The 22073-nt window shown below is 37.6% G+C and overlaps 1 protein-coding gene across 5 annotated transcripts in view; it reads left to right on the top strand.

The window, feature by feature from the left end:
* PTPRC (protein tyrosine phosphatase receptor type C) overlaps positions 1–18585 on the top strand; it is a 124432-nt gene extending 105847 nt beyond the window's left edge. For all 5 annotated transcript variants that reach the window (XM_032786235.2, XM_032786236.2, XM_032786234.2 and 2 more), the window contains 17 exons: positions 703–737; positions 3260–3369; positions 4215–4305; positions 4425–4501; positions 4774–4810; positions 5288–5385; positions 6679–6804; positions 9430–9587; positions 10020–10155; positions 10864–11013; positions 12202–12292; positions 12615–12748; positions 13928–14062; positions 14395–14517; positions 15082–15260; positions 16319–16454; positions 17307–18585. In XM_032786235.2, coding sequence (XP_032642126.1) covers positions 703–737; positions 3260–3369; positions 4215–4305; positions 4425–4501; positions 4774–4810; positions 5288–5385; positions 6679–6804; positions 9430–9587; positions 10020–10155; positions 10864–11013; positions 12202–12292; positions 12615–12748; positions 13928–14062; positions 14395–14517; positions 15082–15260; positions 16319–16454; positions 17307–17588 — 2098 coding nt within the window. In that variant the 3' untranslated portion in view covers positions 17589–18585. The remainder of the gene's footprint in view (positions 1–702; positions 738–3259; positions 3370–4214; positions 4306–4424; positions 4502–4773; positions 4811–5287; positions 5386–6678; positions 6805–9429; positions 9588–10019; positions 10156–10863; positions 11014–12201; positions 12293–12614; positions 12749–13927; positions 14063–14394; positions 14518–15081; positions 15261–16318; positions 16455–17306) is intronic.
* The last annotated feature ends 3488 nt before the right edge of the window (positions 18586–22073 follow it).

Below are 22073 nucleotides of genomic sequence, written 5' to 3'. Positions count from 1 at the left end.
ATTCAATTCTATGGCTCCTGTTATACAGGAGGTCAGACTAGATGATCTAACAATTCCTTCTGGCCTCTAAATCTGTGAATCTATAAAAGTTTTCTGTAAGCAGAATTCTTGCCAAACCATGAGAAATAAATATCCAGCATTTATATTTTGTTTTTATATGAACGTTAGGTTGTATCTGGCATTCTTTAGTGTACACAGTGATCAAGGTGCGATACAGACTTTTTTCTTCCAGATCTATGCTAAAACAGAAGATTTCAGAACAGTGTTAAGGGAACCGGGGTTTCATGCAGAAGTTTGATCTCAGATACGTAATGGCAAATCAGAGGGCACTAGCCAGAACTCCACTTATGAAATAGCAGTAGTGTTCAAAAACTGAAGTCTCAGTCCTCAGCTGTGCCAAGCTCATACTCAGCTTAGCTAAAGATGGGAAGGCGAGTGTAGTTATAATTTGCTCTTCCACCTCCTCTGATCCTGGGACCACTAGGGGACTCCCATATGATATAGGAATCTCTGGCTGCCTTTGTCAGGCAACAAAGTGCCATAAAGGGAATTTTACCTGGTTTGAAGATCACTCAGCACTCCTTTCCACTCCCCATAGTCTTATAAGACTCTACCTTTATTTAATTAATTGTATCCTTTAATTCATTGTCATACATGCATCGCATTAGTCAAAGCCTTAACAAACACTCATGCGTTTTACAGCAATTCAGGTGAAGATGTGGTGCTTGTTAAGAGGGGTAAGTACATTTTCCATATAAGATATGTTTAGTAAGTGGAAATAAGATGTTAACCAAATGTCTTATTCCATCTCATAGCCATCTGTATTTTAGATGGCTAAAGTCTAATTAATGTACACAAATTAGTTATTAGATATTAATACAATCAAACCTTGCCCAGGCCAAAGGTAATGGTCAGTGGATATTCTATACATGTTCTTTAAGTGAATGATTGTAACTTTATTAAATGTTGGGAAAACTTGGAAAATCTAGTATTTATTATCTTGACAGTAAAACTATTTCTGTATCTCAAACAATGGCTGTAACAGAATACAGAAAGGGGCTTCAGAAAACCTCATGAGATTCATCTCTGAAGTGAACTCACCCCAAGTAGACCTATACATAATCCAAAAATTAAGTATAAACAAGAGGTGCCTCAAATCTGTGCTTCTTTATTAAGGTCTTTCTGGGTGCCCTATTCCTAGTACTTTGCACACCCTGTGCTTACCAGAAATTCCTTATCCCCCTGAAAAAATGGGAAAGGAAGAGCCAGTGATTGGTTTGGCAGACAGTACCAACTAATCCCAAATTAATTCACTGAGAACAAATAGTTTTTATACCAGGGTCAAAGATTTTAAAAACAGATGTGTCAGGAGATTGCTCCATTTAGTATGGGAAGCTATTCTCACTAGACGATGAAAAGTAGTTTGACTGTGTTGACTGGGATTCATCTGTAATAAATTTGGGGAAATTTCTTGCACGAACTAATGGTTTCAATTCCATTTTTTAATTTACAGAGGGTAACTTGACAGAGTTGCCCATTTTTGCACCCTCTTTGCTTTTCCTGTTTTCTTCAGATCTAGCACCCTGAGTAATTTCTCGTAGAGAAGCAATAACATGAAGAAATTACACTGGAGTTTCCTTTGTACATGTTTTGCTGTTTTCTGTGCAGCTGATATTATTTTATTATTGATTTAAAAGAAACCAGAATCCACTTTTCTATGGACATATTGAAAGAATATAAACTTATTTCTGGTTATAAAACTAATTATACTAATTGGAAGATGACATTTTCCCAATTATATCCATTTGTCCTCTTTCTGTATGGAATAGCAAAAATTTAATTTAAATTAGCATCAAAATGCACAAGGACTTAACACTGTAATTAACCATAATAACTCATGGAAGACAGAATGACTTTCACATTAGTTTATGACATTAGTGTAATGGTTACTGTTACTGTGCATAACACAGTAATATAATTTATTACAGGTAATAAATTATTAATTATTACTCAAATGTAAGTGGCAGCACAATCTAACTCAGGGGTCCCCAACGTGGTCCCCACATCCTGACCCGCATTGGAGCACCTGCCGAAATGCCATCAAATTTCAGTGGCATTTTGGCGGGGACGCCTCTCGATGACGCTGTTTGTCACTGACAAGTGATGTCATCGAGAGGCGTCGCCCCCGAATTTCTGCGGTATTTCAGCGGCGACGCCTCTCAATGATACCGCTTGCCACTGACAAGCGGCATCATCGAGAGGCGTCACCGCCAAAATGCCACAGAAATTGGGCGGCATTTTGGCGGGTGCTCCACTGCCGCCGTGGTCCTTCGTCTGACACCCACCAGACGAAAAGGTTGGGGACCACTGATCTAACTATTGTCCTTGTTTGGGTCGAAGTGTCTTGTGCCAGGTTCAGATGTTGCTATGGCCTTACTGGCCACACACTCACCACTTTCCCAAGTCATCTCTGTGCACTCAGCATGCTACTTCTCTGCACACAGGAGGTGCAGAAGTCTTAGAATAATAGAAATGTAGGGCTGGGTGTGACCTCAGGAAATCATCAAGTTCAGTCCCCTGCACCATGGCAGGACCAAGTAAAGTTAAACCATCCCTGACAGATGTTTGTCCAATCAGCTTTTAAAAACCTCCATTGATGGGGATTCCAGAGACTCTCTTGGAAGTCTATTCCAGAGCTTAACTACTCTTATAGTTAGAAAGTTTTTCCTAGTATCTAACCTCGATATCCCTTGCTGTAGATTAAGCCCATTACTTCTTGTTCTACCTTCAGTGGACATGCAGAAAAATTGATCACAGTCCTCTTTATAACAGTCCTTAATATATCTAAGACCATTATCAAGTCTCCCCTCCATCTTCTTATTTCAAGACTAAATCAACTCAGTTTTTTAACCTTTCCTCATAGATCAGATTGTTTAGATCTTTTATTATTGTTGTTGTTCTCCTCTGGAATCTCTCCAATATGTCTTTCCTAAAGTGCAGTGCCCAGAAATGGACATAGTCCATGTATGCAGTGTTTCATTGACATGTACCCCGCTGGAGAAGTTCAGTTGCTTTGGGGACTCTGTTTACTCACATATGAAGGGGTGGGACTTGGTGCTATAAACATATATGGCTCACTTTGAATGTTTCTGTTCTTGTTAGCTAATCTTACTGTTTAATAAATATATTTACTGAGATTTTATGTACATTTTAAAAACAAATACAAATAAATATCAAATATATGTCTGTATATTTAAAGATGATGAAAAACAACTGATGAATGTAGAGCCGATTCCTGCAGAAATGTTGTTGGAAACCTACAAGAGAAAGATTGCTGATGAAGGAAGACTTTTCCTTGATGAGTTTCAGGTTTGTGCCTAATCAGAAATATAACACAAATACCAAACCCAGATATTATGGAACATGCCATTAAAAAGAATCTGTCACATTCAATAATCAATCCCTTTTGTGTTACAAAACATCTAAGATTAAGAATGCCTCACCTCCATCTCAGAATAGCCAATAGGCTGGTGGATAAGGCACTTATCTGAGAGACCTGGCTCTGAATCAGGCAGAACCAATATATGCCTACCATCTCAGATGGGTATGTACTCAGGACATCTAGCCGCTTGTAGTGCCATGGCTACATTCTATTTTTAGTGCACTAGCTTGATCAGAGCTAGCACTGGTATGTCTTCTCAAGCTCAGAATTACACCCCCAGCTCAAAGTGTAGACACAAACTTAAGCTAAGCCAAGGTTGTCACAACTGCTGTGGGTTTTAGGACTCCTCAGTTTCTAAAGATTTTACTTTTATGAGTTGAAGTTAGAAGTGTATTATTATTATTATTTATTTGTTTGTTTGTTTGTTTTGTAGTAGTTTATAGAAGCCCCAGTCAAGAACCAGGGCCCCTTCATGCTGCATTTCAGAGCAGTTTTTATTCATTTCTGTTCAGACTAGAATCCAACATGGAACTTCTTTATTAGTCTTTTGAGAGAGAGAGAAGCATCTTTTGATTATATGGAAAATATATTAATCTTTATATAACTTAATATTTGTTCAAAAAGCTAATCAGCATGAATCATAATATTGTGAATAATAGAATGTTATCTTCCAACTGTCATTAAGAACTAATTAACAAGTATGTGAATTTTGTTGCCAGTTGAAGTTATCTAAAATGCGTTCTATGAATAAAAGAAACATTATATTTTACAGAGCATTCCCAGAGTTTTCTCTAAGTTCTCAATAAAGGAAGCACGCAAAAACTACAACCAAAACAAAAACCGTTACATTGATATTCTCCCTTGTAAGTACTGAATGTGAATTACATACATTCTGTAAATACTTCATTGTTTTTGCTTACATCAGTATATTGAGGCAACTTGGTTAACGATTCTATTACTTTGTTTTAAATTATCTAAACAGATGATTATAACCGAGTTGAACTCTCAGAGATGGATGGAGACCCAGGATCAGACTATATAAATGCAAGCCATATTGATGTGAGTGACTTCTCTCAGTAAAATTTTTGATGCACAAATGAAAAATGGTTTATACGTGTCCCATTTCAGGCACCAAATGCATTTGATTGACTCTTCTTGAACTGATTGTTTCCACTTCTTTAGTTCTATCTTTATGCTGTGTTTGGTACTATTGGATTGGTGTCCATATTATTGTGCATGTTAAATATGTAGATTTCTGTAGTGACAAATCTTTTTACAATCTTTATCTACTATCTTTAAATGCTTAGTAATGATATATATTTTTAAAACAGGGTTTCAAAGAACCAAGGAAGTACATTGCTGCACAAGGTAAATTTTTACTTTATTTTTTATTTAATTCTTCACCCAATTATTCTGTAATCAAAGTGGTGGAGTCAAACAGTATTAATATATTTAAACAAAAATTGGATGCCCAGCATATGTGGAATTTAATAAATAAAGCAGTGCTAGAATGTTTGGGTTTGGGGAGTTATGACCACCAAAGAAGGGAATTTGAGGAGTGCAGAATAGACTTTTTTCAAATTATGCTTCATACATATTGGCTATAAGTATTTGCTTTATTTTAACACTGGAGAATTTTTGTCCGTCTCAGCCACACACCAATAAAGTTTTAAAAGTATGTAGACTAAGATGGTGGAATCATAATTAAGTCATTCAGTCTATGGCTAGTATTGCATGACCTTTGGATGGCTTCTGAGCCATAATAGGTATAGTAACTATGTTCTAGTCTTCCTGTGTTTCCTAATTTTTGGGAAGGGATCTCTTATCAAATACGTTATCTGCTAGGCCCCAAGGATGAGACCACTGATGATTTCTGGAGAATGATCTGGGAACATAAGGCAACAATTATTGTTATGGTGACTCGCTGTGAAGAAAATAATAGGGTGAGTGTGATACACACACACACACACACACACACTGCAGTATACAGGAGGTTGCTCTCCTGTGGTGAATTATGCTGTTCTTTTTTCCTTTAAATGTTTTCTCTGCATTCAAGTATTTCTTTTGAATCCTTGTTCATTCTTGTTTTTACTCTTTATTTGTGATAGAATCTCCGAAAAGGAATAACATTAACAAGCCTACATGGTTCTGCCTTTTACACTATTTAATCAGCAGCATTCTCAATATATCATCTGACACATTGCCCTAAGGAATAGAGAGCTACATTCCACCTTCTTGCAGATACCCTTCTTGCAGAGAGTATAACTTACCTCAAACTCCCTGAATTAGAATTTGCTGAGCTGCACTAAAATCTCTCTCCCTCCCCCACACCCTTGCAGACCTGTCACAACTCTTAGAGAAAGGGGGCATATTCTGTATTTGGGACTTTCCTCCTCTTCCCCCAGCATCCTGTCCTAATATCTTGGCATTGCCTCCACAGTTCTCTGCCATTTTGTTTTGTGCCCTCCTTAGGGTGACCAGATGTCCCGATTTTATAGAGACCGTCTCGATTTTTAGGTCTTTTTCTTATATAGGCTCCAATTACTCCCCACCCTGATTTTTCACACTTACTGTCTGGTCACCCTAGCCCTCCTTTTCCTACTTCTGAAACCAAACTTGGAAGCAGTGATTAGGAGAGTGCTCACCACCCTGGTAGGGCCACATTTTTCAGATACAGATGGGAGTATTGATATTCTGATCGTTTTAAGGGAAAAAGCTGGCTGGCAGCACACATGTTTGCAGTATAGCCACACTGCTAACAGGAGTGGAAGGGCATTTGGGCATGAATTGCGAGAGGCGATGGTGCATGACTATTGCATCTGCAGCTATGTATATTCACTGACTAGAAATATAAGCAGGAGTCACAGACTGAGCTGCAATCTCTACTGTAGCCTTCAGGCAGTGAATGACTGTGCATGAACTGTGCAGCTGTTTTGCCCCTGCAGTTAGGTTGGAGGATAGGATTCCTTCCCATCTTGTTCTCTATGTAAATCCCTTCAGGCTTTGTGCATGAGGCCAGAATCTGGATCTTTGGGTTTTTGAATGTTTAACTAAAGCAGTGGTAAACTCTTTAAGGGACAAACTACAGTATTTATCAGAAACTGAAATGATACTGAAGTATTGGTTATGTATTTTATCTGGTATTGATTTTATTTTATTTCAAGCTTTCTTCAGAACCTAATTTCACTGTCACTTTGATATCCTGCTTCTAATCCATTAACTTTGTATTTTCATAGAACAAATGTGCCCAATACTGGCCGACAACGGAGAACAGCACTGAAACTTTTGGGGACATTGTTGTGAAGAGCAATGAAAGTAAAACGTGTCCTGACTACATTATTCAGAAACTGCATATTACAAATGTGAGTTGGCTTATTAATGTGAGAATAATTTGAATTGGTCTATATAGATGGTATAAAGAGACTATTATCAGAGATTCTTCCAGAACAACAGTGACAGTTAGTATTTTCCCCTGTTTCTACCAAGCAACATAGAGCTTGAGAGAATACCTAGTAGATGGTGTATAATGTCATAGGGCAAATATGAATTGGAAACTTATCTTATCACTAGGATTTCCCTCTTTACCATGGGCCCAGTATTCTCAACAGGAACACCAGTAACTTTCTGTTCTATAAGCCAGCTGACAAGACTGGATAAATTGTATGCAATATACTGTGGTTTTGTCAGAGATTTACCCCTTTTAAATTAGGAAAACTTGTTATTGGTTTATGAACATAGAATAATATATGTTTAAATTAACACTGAGACCACCACATTGAATATTATTTCCCCCTAGTAATTTCACTCAGAAATGTGGCTCTTAGAACCGTATTGCCTGTCCTTGTCTGAACTGTATGGGGACAATTATAGTTTACAGTAACGTCTATTGTATTTATAAACTTCCGTGGTTTAGAGCTATGAGGGGTCAATATGGAGTTTTCAAGATTTTTAGGCCAATTCTCAATCTCAGTTATACCAGTGAAGCACCACTAGTTCCTAGAGTGTAACTGAGTGTAGAATTTACCTTCTAGGGATACATTTTCCCCTTTTATTCCTTGCAACTTTATTTCAGTGGGGATACATAGCGTGTAGTCAGGGCACCATTTATTGTTTGTTGTGTTAGATTTAAGGAATAAATGTGCTGGAGGTTCAGGTCATCTTGAAACATAAATAGTATAGCACCTCCCAGACCCATCTTGCTCCCATGTTTTCATCTTTAGGCCCCAGTTCTGCTACCTTTTCTCAAATGGAGTAGAAGCTTACTCTGGGACTAGTCCCACTAAGCCTAAGATAGTTACCACTTTCTGTGAGTATGGTGGCTATACCAAGCCCCTTAAGTGTTAATAAAACTCTGTGGCATCATGCATAGGAGAGACTCCAAATTACAATAGCTACAGTGTTGCAGATCAGAAGTAATATGAATTAATTTTTGTCATGCATCAATTTGTTTGGTGCTTGCTTGCTTGGCTGTAAGATCATATTAACAAAAACATTAAAATTAAATAGCTTGTGACTGCTGTCACAGCTGATTATCATTCAAAGTACTGTAAAATATCAGTTGAATTTTATGTAGGCTAAGAATGGAGAAAAAAGCAACAACTCAGAAACCCTTATGAAACTTCCAAACACACATTATTAAAGCTCATAACCTAGTAGGAGCAACTGTACAATAATTATGCAAATTCTATGCTCTGATTGGCTACCTGGGACTCTCAGTCAGTGCCTTAGAGTTGCCAGCCCTCCAGGATTGTTCTGGAATCTCCAGGAATTAAAAATTAATCTTTAATTAAAGATTATGTCATGTCCAGGAATACAGCCAACCAAAATTGGCATCTCCTATTTGGAGATTCACCTACTGAATAGGTATCGAGGAATAAGGAGTTGGTCATTGTATAAATTAAACATCAGCTAGTCAGAGTGCAGAGTATTGCTTGCGTGTAAGATAAGCATACAGTTATGAATCAGAGCTCGCATCCCAGCACTTTGCCTGGGTGAGAGAATTCATTTTCAGTATATTACATCCTAAACAGGCATGGCTTCAGGTTAATATCTAACCAAGCACAAGGTGAGAACGTCACGTGGTATATTCAGACTGCCACAATGATGGTATAGTCTGCTGACTGCAGAATGCTTCCTGAGAGACAATAATACAGGTTTTATTGTTCTTCTGCTGTTAGATCTCTGTCCCCAACTCTCCATTCACAACAAGAGAATGGAAACAGTCAAGATGTATATTGTTGTTTAGTCATTGTGATTCATCTCCATCATATAGTCAATGGCCAAGTGCACCCCATTGTAATTTTTTTTCTTATTTGGCTTCACAGTCATAGTTCCCCAGCTACCAAAATGTATTTTACCTTCTCCCTGATCCTGGCAACAGCATATTAAAGCAGAGTCTGTGACCCTATGGGACCTGCTATGCCTTAAGCCTTGAATACAGTGATTTAGAAATCATGAGCAGCCTCAGCGATTGTCAAAGGTTTGACAGCCCCACTTCTGTTCTGAGTTGCTATTTTTAGACTTCCTTCATTCCTCTGTGGGTCTGTGTGACCTTAGCAGGTAGTTGAAATTACAGATGGCAAAATAACCAACAAATATACTTGGCAGCACATAGACCTTTATGGTGACTTCCTAAATGATGTACAAGTACAGAGGAGAACACATGGTACATTCTACATAATCACAAAATAAAGTATTCTTATGATGATAATACTGGACTTCACCTTAGTGGATTGTCATTATATTCTTTCTTCAAGTTATGGCATGTTCCACATGTATGGCTTTTATTTTTAACCACTTTTTGTTATTAAAATTGGAAAATGTTCCAACTTCTGAAACCTTGGAAAGAACATGTGACTGTACAGCGTCTGGAATCACTGTTGCAATACTAGATGCCTACTGTACCTATTTTTCTGCTTTATTCTATGCTTTGTATATTTACATTTGATTTTGGTGTGGTACTAATGAAATAATTCCACGTTGTCCAGAGAAAGGAGAAGACACCTGGGAGAGATGTGACTCACATTCAGTTCACTAGCTGGCCAGACCATGGAGTGCCTGAAGATCCTCATCTTCTCCTCAAATTACGCCGCAGAGTTAATGCTTTAAGCAACTTTTTTAGTGGCCCAGTAGTGATTCATTGCAGGTAAATATTACAGAAACTCTCTAATAGTAAACAAGTTCTAGCCAGAGCTACCGAGAAAAACAAGGCAGGGAAGATTAGCAATAGTTGCTTAGACCAAAATTTTCAAAATTGGTTGCTTTAAAGTAGCACCTTAATCCATATTTACAGACCTAAATAAGAGGTCTGATTTTCAAAGGTAATAAGAAGCGTACAACTCCTATTCAGATCAATGGGACCTGAGGATGCATGCAACTTTTAAAAAGCAGACACTTATTTAGTTTGAAAATATTGTCCTTATTTATTTAAAAGATATTTAAAATGTAAGTTTACCAGAGTTTGAACTGTGGATTAATTTATTATAAGCCACACTCTTTGCACTGCTTTGCATCACCTTGCAGAACATGACTGGCATTCATCCTCCTCTCTTAATAACTATCACTTTGTACTTGTCAGTGCTGGTGTTGGACGTACTGGAACCTATATTGCGATCGACGCTATGCTAGAGGGGCTGGAGGTAGAAGGCAGAGTGGATGTTTATGGCTATGTTGTAAAGCTCCGTCGACAGCGATGCCTAATGGTTCAAGTGGAGGTATGTTCTAGAGCTCGCTGCTTTGTTCCATTTATTAATCTCCCTCAGGAAAAGCTGTGCCCAGCTAGCTCAACCCTAGGTAAAACTAATATGGCCATGATTTTCCATTGCAGTTGTCCAGGGAAATATACAACTATGAAAGAACAGGAGGAGGAAAACCATCTATGAAGCAGGGATGGTCAACATTTTCCAAAGTTCGACATATCAACCATTTTTTAAAAATTTAGATTTGCAACCAAAAAAAGGGACAAAAATATATAGAAGCCTATTCTCTTTTGGCACCAAAATATTAACATTTTTGGGCAAGGTTAACTATGCATATTCACTTTTTTTTTCTTTAGTGTGGGATTTTCAGAAGTGCTTAGAAGCACAAGTTCCATTGAAAATGACTGATGGGACTTGAGCTCCTAACTTAGGTGGGTGTTTTGGAAAACCACACCCCAAATTCTTAGTTGTACAACCTGAGTTACGTTACATTTTATTTATACAGCACCTTTGATCAAAAGCACTAAATGTTGCACTAACACAGCCAACTGCATTTAATTGACATAACAATAGCTGTATCTACTGCCAATGTAATATAGCAACAGTAATAAGAATACATGAATATTATTATATGTTTTAGATAGTAAGAGCAATTTGAAAAATCTTTCTAATTATTATTTTCAATTTTTGAAATCCCCTCATCCTTAAATTGGGGAACACTAGTCACAGTACATCCTGATCCATCAAGCACTGGTGGAATACAATCAGTTTGGTGAAACAGAGGTCACTCTCTCTGAACTGCACACCTACCTTAATAATCTGAAGAAAAAAGATCCTCCCAGTGAACCCTCTCTGCTGGAAGCAGAATTCCAGGTAAATGCAATAATGCATTCTGTTTTATTCGACTCTCTGTTCTGATTTTAAACAAAAAAGTGACATGTGGTAATTTAAATAAGCCAATAATTCAGAGTCAAATTCTGCCAACTAAATTGGCCATTTTAAATGAAATCAACAGATTAAGGAACTGCTCAAAGCGAGGGTGGCAGAATTAGATCCAATATTTGGTTGCTGGGGAATAGGGATGGGGCCAGATATTCATCTGGTCTAAATGGGCATAGTGACATTGTCTTCAGCTGAGCTAGGCCATTTTACAAATTTCTGGCCCCTGGAATATTCATACTGAGTTTTACCAAGTCCAGTTTTTCTGATAGTAAATTGATATTTTGTATTTTTAATTATTTTTATCTTATTGAAAACATACAGTAATTCTTTTTTTCCCCTCCAGTATTTCCCCTTAGGGTTCCATAGCTTTATTTCTTTATCCTTCTGAGAAACGAGAGACAAAATATAATGGACAAATATATAATTTCGTATGGCTGAACCAGGAGTGTGTATAAAATTAAAGATTTAGGCTCCAATCCAGCAAGCTTTTCCACGTAGATGCAGAACAAGCAACTGCCTGAATAGAATAGCTTGTAGGATCAGGACCTTAGAGAGATGAAAAATGTATTAAAAAACTGAATCTAGGGTTATCAATTTATTTGTAGCAATAATGTCTTTGTGCCAATGTGGATGTGAGGGTGCAAATTACCACTAGCGATCCATGTATTTGACAAAAAATCAGTTTGCTTATGATGCCCACGAAAAGTGGGTACCATAGTTGGTAGATCACTATACAGATATATTTTGTGTGGTATATATTCTCTGGCAGTACAATAATAAACTTAATAGATTAACTTTGTGTTCCTGGAAAAACTTTTAAAGTGGTGAAATGTCTTAAAGAAATAGCAATTTTATTTCCTTTTTGTTAACATTGTTCATAAAATACAGCAGCTCAATCTTTTTAAATTGTTTCCTATCTGCATGATTTCTTATGGTACTGCACGTGGTAGATTCAAGGGTTCGTAAATTGTGGTCCAGGCACTTCCATGGTATGAAATGAAGCAGTAGGGGACTGAGATATTAAGAGAGGAGATGGGTCTCTGAGAGTATCACAATTTTATGAAGCTGGCGAACCATTGTTTAGCACATGGCATGACCTTGTATGCTTTCTTTCCTTAGAGGCTACCATCCTACAGGGGATGGCGGACACAGAACACTGGCAATCGACAGGAAAATAAAAGTAAAAACCGGAATTCCAAAATGATTCCATGTAAGTGTTTGCGATGATGTCTGCTCTCAGTTTGTTCTAATTGTATGAAGGCTTCTTACAAAAGATTACAGATAAAACAGGACAGTAAATTGCCGTATTGATATGTACTCCACCACAGAAGATTTAGGATGTGAATGATTTGTTACAATATAAGCTGTGAGGAGTCCTTGATTTATTTTTCCAAACAACCATTGTGGCATGTCTGCTGCCTCTATGCCATTGCATAACTGCAGAATAACTGCACTTTTTCTACATTCCCTTTCCATTGTAACAAAACTAAGAAGGGAGATGGTTGCTATTGTTGTGACACTTTTTTTTTCAGATGACTTTAACAGAGTACCAATTAAACATGAAGAGGAGAAAAGCAAAGAGAGTGAACATGATTCAGAGGAATCATCTGATGAGGACAGTGATTGTGAGGAAGCAAGCAGATACATAAATGCATCATTCATAACTGTATGTATTTAGAGGATAAAACTACTTGTATCTAATATGCTTTCCGCAGATAGTCCCTATGTGCCAATTTCTGCTCATCTTACTTTCTCTAGTAGTCCTATTGGCTTCGTTAGCATGGTACTAGTTACGTGAGTAAGACAATCAAGATCTGGCACTTTATTTGGATGTTCCTTTATAGACTGAATCACAAAAATCTTGTAATATTGGCTGTCCCATGGGAGAAAGACAGAGTTCTTACCTTACACTGTCCTAATCTATACAGCCTCAAAGAGTTAAATACTTTAATCGTAATAGCCCTAAATCTAGTGAATGTTGCAATAAACAGAGTGATGGTAAAATAATTATCTTTTATAGTTTCTTTTAAAACCTTTCAGCTAGGCTTTTCAGTGCCACCTATATTTTTGCCAGCACATATATGGGTAGACTTCCACCTATGAGAATTCCAGGTACACACGGGTAGTTATATATATTAATTTCCCTTATAGTCAATTTTATGTAGTTTTTTGTGGGTACAAATTTGGCCTAGTTAAAGCAGAGGCCAGCATTGAAAAGCAAGCTTTTGGTGTCCCAGTCACATCTAAAAGATACCATCTTTGGAGGGCCTTTGTTGGACACTAACAGATATAACTGATTATAACATTATGCAATGAATGGGATTTGTCTGAACTCTGTAGACAAAAATACAGCTAGCATATCTACTGATTGTAAATACTGTATCTGTTTACTAATAGATACAATGTTAGTCTGCATTGACTTGCTTAGCTACTCTATGATGTTGCTAGAGTCGTCACTCAATATCCAGTTTCTAATACCAGTTGTGGTAAATCTTCTTTTTAACCCCAAAATACATTCTCCCTCAGATATTGGCAGTCTTAGCTTTCCCACAGAGCTGTACAAATGTGTCTCAACTTTGTCCTGGATAAAGGACTGCTAGTTATGGACAGTCAGTCATGTGCCCACAAATTTTTGTCCTTTCTGGTGACACTGTGAACTATTGCCAATTGTGATGACGGTTTTTTAAAATGGATACTTGTCCTCTAGAAACTATACTGAGACATTAACTCATTTCATGTAGGCTACCAAACTCCCTTTAGATGGTAAATACTTCTTTACATATGACAACTGCCTTTCAAATGAGTTAGTAAAAATAAATCACATGTTCAAATGGTCTTTTTTTAGGGCTACTGGGGTCCAAAAGAAATGATTGCAACGCAAGGGCCACTACCAGAAACAATCAATGACTTCTGGCAAATGATCGTTCAAAGAAAAGTCAAAGTAATTGTTATGTTGACAGAGCTGAAAGAAGGAGATCAGGTTAGTTTGTCATCTTCAAAGTAAAGTATATGATACAATACCCTTCAAAAGAGAAAAGAACAGAATTCGAATCTCTAAATTGCAATGAAATTCTAATTTCCAAACCAAAAATGTGACTCTGTCAGAAAGTGATTCAACCTATCAACTATTTTGTTTTCTAATAGGATTTATTCCATCTTTATATTTTAAATTGTGCTGAAAGTTCATCAATGATGTATTTTATGATAAAATGAAACTGAATAGTTATAGAATATATGCATCCTTTAAATTGATTTGGAAAGAAAAGCAGACACAATGATAAAAATAAGGACTGATTTATACTTCATTTCTAGCAACTCTGTGCACAATACTGGGGAGAAGGAAAGCAAACATATGAAGGTATAGAAGTTGAAATGAAAGATGTCAACCTGTCTTCTGGCTACACCATACGTGCATTTGATGTAACGCATGGGAAGGTAAAAGATAAAAAATGACAGACGGGAATTTTACACTTGTTCTTCTATTTTAAACTTAGTCTTTTGTAAAGGGCAAACAAAATAAGGAACAACCAAAAGACAAGAACAAACCTGTTTGTGTTTTGCTAGCTGATGTTTTATTAATTCCTTCCTTTAAACGTTTTAATAGTCATTAAAATGTGACTTACAGTCACCATTGAATTACAAAGTCAGACATAAGTAAAATGAGGAACAGAGACTTCCCTGAGGCACAGCTCCGACCTTGCTCTTCTCTGTCTCCAGTGGACAGTAATTTATTGCTGGCCTGGTCCCACAGCAAGTTATGACACACTGTAAGGTAATTCAGTCAAGTCTCCACCCAGGCCCAATCTACCTCCTAAATGGATAGCAGTGGGTGCACAAGGTCTGAGTACCCACAATGTTATCACCCTTCGCAGGCATAGTTCAAGTCAGTCTAGTCCTAAGTGATTATCAGGATTTTTTTTAAAATTAACGTGGAATAAATATAATGTGGATTATTATGTTATCCCTTGAATTTACTATATGTTAATCTCTGTTTTGCAGAGGAAAGAAACTCGAAATGTGTATATGTACCAGTACCACAAGTGGAATAGCTTGGAGCTTCCTGAAAACCCCAAAGACTTAGTTACCATGATTCTGAACCTCAAACAAAAACTTACAGCTAAATGTGTCACTGAAGACATCAGATGCAGCCGGAGCGTTCCAATTGTCATTCACTGCCGGTGGGTCTGGGTGCTATACATATTTTAGTGCATTTCTACTGTTTGGTTATATTTGGCAATAGCAGTTTCATAATTCTTACTGTTACTCCTAGGCTTTCGTAAAGCCCGGAGACTAAAGTTACCCAACAGTGTACACCAGCTTCTCCCAGCAGAGGGCTCCCATTGCAGACCTTTCACCTATGTATCGTGCAACATTGCAAAGTGGCCACAACCTCCCCTCCATTGAGACATGGGTTAGGGCAGAAGGCAAGAGCTATCTAAAAAGTAGATGTGCTGGCTGGTACAAAGCCACGACCAGAGAACGGTCCGCTCAGCACATTCTTCCAACATTTTGTTGGCAGGGGTCCTAGTGAAGCTCACAGTGAATTGTAGGGCTGCACCAACCAGCTGGAAAGGCCAGCCTTGTTCAGGGAGGTGTCAATTTCACCAAACCTAGTATATATGGACCTGGTTCCTTTGCTGGCCATTATACCTTGCACATGGCTAGCTATTAACATTAGTATGGTCCAAGTCTTATGTGTCCTGAGTTGGGAGTGACGTGAAGCACCAGTACAGTGGCATAATGCCTCTTCAGGGCTCTGTGTTGCACTGGGGGGCAATTTACTCATCTTGTAAGACAAATCAGCAATTCTGACCACTGAGAGCATATTGGGAGTGGGATGGGAAAGGAAGAGTTACGCTTACTCCCTACCCACTAGTAAGTGTCATGCACCACTGAGAGACCATTGTGATAGTAGCCCTGTAGTCCCCAAGGGCAGGAGCTAAATCTGGTTGATCCTTACCAAGCTACAAAAAAAGGAGAAGAGGCTGCCTTCCCCCCAAACCCCCTCACAATTGAATGGCTACATAAGGGCTAGGTATAATGTAGCACAGTAAAAATTGGATGTCCTCTTTGTATCTTAATGGTACTCTTGGTTACTATAATCTCATTCCAGTTAGAAATATTTCAGAGATAGGAGTCTTTGTGACTGTTGTCAGTACAATAATCTTTAAAATAAACCTAACTGCTTGTGATAAATTGTACTGATTTTTGAATTCCAATAATGTGTATCTTCTAGTGATGGATCTGAACAAACTGGTGTATTTTGCGCCTTGTTGACTCTCTTGGAAAGTGCAGAAACAGAAGATGTGATAGATGTCTTCCAAGTTGTGAAATCTCTTCGACGTGCCAGGCCAGGAATGGTCTCCACTTTTGTAAGTAAATCCTGTGAGTTAACCAAACAAGGCAATAGATTTGCTTATCTTTAGTCATGAACGTTCTAATAACACTGGCATTGTTTCTGCATATGAAATGTATTATAATTATCTCATCCGTAATTATTCATCAGCAGTTGTGAATTAGCTATTGGTGATAAGAAGGAACTAGTCTTCAGCCTATCCACAGCTATAATAATCAGTTTCTTGAAACTGAAAAGGTCAACAGTACATGTTGTTTGTAAACCATTAATATTTAGGGGATTTAGGAGCACATCTTCCACTGAATTCCACGGGAGGTGGATACCTAACTGCCTTAGGCAGGTTAGAAAATGCCCTCCTTATTTTCTGAAGAGTGCACAGAAGAAGCTGCTTTCCTGCTTGCATGAATATGCATTCTTCTCTCTGACAATCCATGTAAATCATCTAGATATGCTAACTCTGCTGTGGTTTATTAGAGAACTGAACAGTAGACACTACCATACACTTAATCGTCCTGCTTCATTCTCTTTAAAACATATTTTTGACACGTGAATCAAGAGGGATGGATTCTGCGAAACTGCCTTGGGACTGGGGTGATTATAGATAGTGACCTAGTATCTGATCTACCTGGAATTAGGGATGCCCTCAGTGCCGTGTCACCAAAAACTCTGAATTGAGCATAGCAGGGAGGTGCTTCAACTTCCTGTGGGCCAGTAGCCATAGAGACCACCTTATGCTGAATGTTTCAGTAAGATGGAAGGATTCACATTGTCAACACTTAAGACAAAAAAAAAAAAAAATCAGACATCCTGGCTCAATCACATGGCATTTCATCTCTTCATCACACTAATCCCTTCTTTTTTGTATTAGGAACAATACCAGTTCCTGTATGATACTATTAGCAGCATCTACCCTGCACAGAACGGACAAGTAAAGAAAAACAGCAAGCAGGAAGATACAGTTGAAATTGACATTGAAGCAGATAAAACAAATCAGGAGGCTAATTTGATTACTATCGATATCACCTCACTGGAGTCAGAGGCCAATATGAATATGGAAGTGCGTGAAGATTTCAAATCTGCAGATGGCACTCAGGGAACAGAAAGCTCTTCAAATGGACCCAAGACTCCAGTTTTAACTGAGAGTGCTTAGAAAAATATATGAAATTTGGATATACAAAGGCATCTTAAACAGAATAGGTAGTAAAGATTTGATCTTGAGTTAATTTTTCAGAGGTACGATATGGAAAGAATACTTGAAATTTGTGGATAATGTAATGCACTGTGAAAATTTAATTTCTGTGTAGATTTGCATTTTATTCCTTTCAAATTATTTGAATTATTTTTGATCTTTTTACAAATCTGTATATTGTAATGCTGATTTCCATTATGGTCTGGTATTCAGGAGTGGAAAGAAAAGTCATGCTACCTTTTTTCAATCTTATTTTTGTTATAATAAAGTAAGTAGCCAGGACCGGAATCTCTAATAATGTACAGTCATAATATAAAGTTAGAAGTATGGCAAATATGAGGTTTCTTGTAAGTAATTATTGTCTTACTATCTTTAAATTGACTTAGTGGCTAAGGAATATGGCCTGAATTTCAGAAATGCAATTCCTATTGACTTTAGTTAGGGTTGTACTTGCTTTGCAGAACAGCAAAGCCATATCTGGGGCATATCTTACAGATCCATTGAAGTCTATCCTTACCAATCTAGGACTGTAAGCTTTGCATTTTTCTAACTGGCCTCAAGATGTCCTCATTGCTCCACACAAATCCATCTAAGATTTCAATATTTGAAAGAAGAAAGTCCAGAACCTGGAGTATTGACTGATTGGAGAAACTTTGATAGTTAATTGAATTGACATTTGGCCACTTGAGATCCCATGTGTTACCACAACTGCTTCTTGTGCTATTTTTTTCTAATTTAAAGAGAGAGCTTCTGCAAAATTTCACACCTATTATGTCTATTCAACATTCCAAAATACTATGCTAGTAATAGTTCATGCTACTAGCACATTGCTGATTTTATTTAGTAGTTTCATATTATGTGATGATTTGTATGTTACAGTTTGGATTATTTTACTATTGCCTTAGTGGATTTCAGCCTAATCTTTTAAAGCCAAATAAAAAGGACAATTAATAAATTGCACAGTGGGAATTATTCTGAAATATGTAAAACTCTGTCTAAAGTTACTTATATGTAAAAGAATGAAGGGTCTTGAAATGCACCTGCTCTTTGTAGACTATGCAAATAGGTTGGTTTTTATTTGCACTCAGTACATAGTTTTGTAGTTCCTCTTATCTGCTGATTTCAGCAGAACCAATGGTAGTGCTTAATTCTTGTATCATTCGCTTCATCTGAAAAGATCAGACACTTTACGAAGGTCGGTAAGTATTAGCTTCCTCATCTGTAACATGAGGATAAGGAATACAGAAGTGATATTGTTATGCCGAAGGGTAGACCCCAGTCAGCAGGACTGAACTTCGGACCTCAGGAGGTTAGTGCATGAGCCTCTACCACATGGGCTAAAAGCCAGCTTGCTGTTAGCTAAGACTGTAGAGCAGACTCATTTTATCTCTCTTTCTAAGTGGTCTCAGTGCCACTAGATGGGACAGAACACCACACCCAGAAGGTGTGTGGGTTACAATGTGGCTTACTCAAGGTCATACAACAGGTGGCAGAGCTAGAATTCCTAACTTTCCATTTCAATATGCTATTATTTGGACTACACATTCACACCAGCTCCTAGGTAGAGAGCCATGCCATAGGCTATGTATACTTGATTAAAAAACACTGAATCTGAAAGCTGCCCAAAAAAGTGATTGATCCCCTGAGAGCCAAAGAATGGAAGTGTAAAGGGGTTAACTTACTTTTCCAGTTTTCCTAGGTCAGATGCTTCATTCATTCTCTGCTTACACAAGTAAACATCTACTCAGCAGTTCACTTAAAGAAACAGCAGCAAGAATGCACAAACAGTGGGACCTTCCTTTCCTGCAAGTTGAACTTTCCTTCCTTTCCAGCCAAAGCCTCACTGGCTTATGAATCTTTCAGGAGACAAGATCACCTATAGCCAAAGAGACTCAGGCATACCTGGCCCCGCTCAGTAAAACACAATTAGGACACCAAACCTGTTTGCATATTTTGAGTAGATCAATGTAGCAGAGTTGCAAATGTAGGGGGCAGTTTTGGGGATGAAGAGCTCCAACCTACTCCTGTATTTTCAGAGGCAAAGGCCACCAACAATTTGAGGAGTTTTCTGGAAAATGTGAATGCCCCATAAGTGAATGGGGTACAGATCAGGCTGATCCTGTGTTAACTGACCCCTCCCTGCGGCACAATCAGGGTGCTTGGCCTGCCTCTGAAACATGCAATCCTCTTAGTTTGTTTCCTCTGACCCCCCCCCATCCCCCCACTAAGATTTGGTTTTCAGCAAAATCTCTAGTTGTTTCCCAAGGTGTCATCCATCTAAAAACACCAAGAGTAATATGTGGTTATATAGTATGTATGCACAAAACAGAGAATGTCAGAACTATAGGAAGAACTGTAACTATCTCCCAAGGCAGTAGACAGCTAGACCCAGATCCTCAAAAGGTATTTAAACTCTTGAAATCAGTGGAAGTTAGGAGCTTAAAGACCTTTTGAGAATCTGGGCCCTAGAGCTAAATGTTCTTCTGGTGTAAATCAGTGTAGCTCTATTCATTTGCAACATCTGAAAATCTGGACCTTAAGTTCCTTTAAATTCCTGCAAAGCTGCTAGGGCTGTAGAAATTCTGGAGGATACTTATTGCTTGAGTTGGTTTCTGCAGATGACTTAGTGCTCTCCTGACTTTTACGTATTTATTGCAAAAGTGCATGGCAGGCTGTGACCTGCTTTGTATAGACACTAGCAAAGAGAGTTCACAGCTCTGCTAAATCTTGTCTAATTCACACCCACATTACTATCCTAATGAACGGGTAATTGAATTACATTTAAATATCTCAGGTGCCTAGTGTAAACCACTTTTGGAGTAATGTTCTTTCTATTAACAGAAGGATAACTGAGCCCTTGGGTTTTAATTAGGGCTGTTGATTAATCACTGTTAACTCATGCAATTAACTCAAAATTAATCATGATTAAAAATTAATCATGATTAATCAGTTTTAATCGCACTGATAAATAATAGAATACCAATAGAAATTTATATAATATTTTTGGATATTTTTTCTACATTTTCAAATTTATTGATTTCCATTACAACACAGAATACAAAGTGTACACTGCTCACTTTATTTTTATTACAAATATTTGCACTGTAAAAATGATAAACAAAAGGAATAGTATTCAATTCACCTCATAAAAGTGCTATCGTGCAAATATATTATGAAAATGCAACTTACAAATGTAGATTTTTTTTGTTATGTAACTTCACTCATAAACAAAACAATGTAAAACTTTAGAGCCTGTAATTCCATTCAGTCCTACTACTTGTTCAGCCAGTCACTAAGACAAACAAGTTTGTTTACATTTATGGGAGATAATGCTGCTGGCTTCTTATTTACAATGTCACCTGAAAGTGAGAACAGGTGTTCACTTGGCATTTTTGTAGCCGGCATTGCAAGGTATTTACATGCCATATATGCTAAACATTCATAAGCTCTTTCATGCTTCGGCCACCATTCCAGAGGACATGCTTCCATGCTGATGACGCTCATTAAAAAAATAATGCATTAATTAAACTTGTGACTGAATTCCTAGCGGGGAGAATTGTATGTCTCCTGCTCTCTGTTTTACCCACATTCTGCCATATATTTCATGTTATAGCAGTCTTAGATGATGGCCCAGCACATGTTCATTTTAAGAACACTTTCACTGCAGATTTGACAAAATTTAAAGAAGGTACCAATGTGAGAGTTCTAAAGATAGCTACAGCACTCCATCCAAGGTTTAAGATTCTGAAATGCCTTCCAAAATCTGAGCAGGATGAGGGGTGGAGCATGCTTTCAGAAGTCTTAAAAGAGCAACACTCCAATGTGGAAACTACAGAACCCGAACCACCAAAAAAGAAAATCTACCTTCTGCTGGTGGCATCTGGCTCATGATGATAAAAATGAGCATACATCGGTCTGCATTGCTTTGAATCATTATCGAGAAGAACACCTCATTAGCATGGACGCATGTCCTTTGGAATGGTGGTTGAAGCATGAAAGGACAGACATATGAATCTTTAACGCATCTGGCACGTAAATATCTTGCGATGCCAGCTACAACAGTGCCATGTGAACACCTGTTCTCACTTTCAGGTGACATTTTAAACAAGAAGTGGGCAGCATGATCTCCTGCAAATGTAAACAAACTTGTTTGTCTGAGTAACTGACTGAACAAGAGGTAGGACTGAGTGGACTTGTCAGCTCTAAAATTTTACATTGTTTTATTTTTGAATGCAGTTATTTTTTGTACATAATTCTACATTTGTAAGTTCAACTTTCATGATAAAGAGATTATATTACAGTACTTGTATTAGGTGAATTGAAAAATACTATTTCTTTTGGTTTTTATAGCACAGATTTGTAATACAAAATATATACAAAGTGAGAACTGTACACTTTGTGTTCTGTGTTGTAATTGAAATCAATATATTTGAAAATGTAGAAAAC

The sequence above is a fragment of the Chelonoidis abingdonii genome, chromosome 7 (assembly GCF_003597395.2).
Source record: "Chelonoidis abingdonii isolate Lonesome George chromosome 7, CheloAbing_2.0, whole genome shotgun sequence".
NCBI classification, from domain to species: Eukaryota; Metazoa; Chordata; order Testudines; family Testudinidae; genus Chelonoidis; species Chelonoidis abingdonii.
The sequence above is the reverse complement of the archived record's forward strand: the minus strand, read 5'-3'. Positions and strand labels throughout refer to the sequence as shown.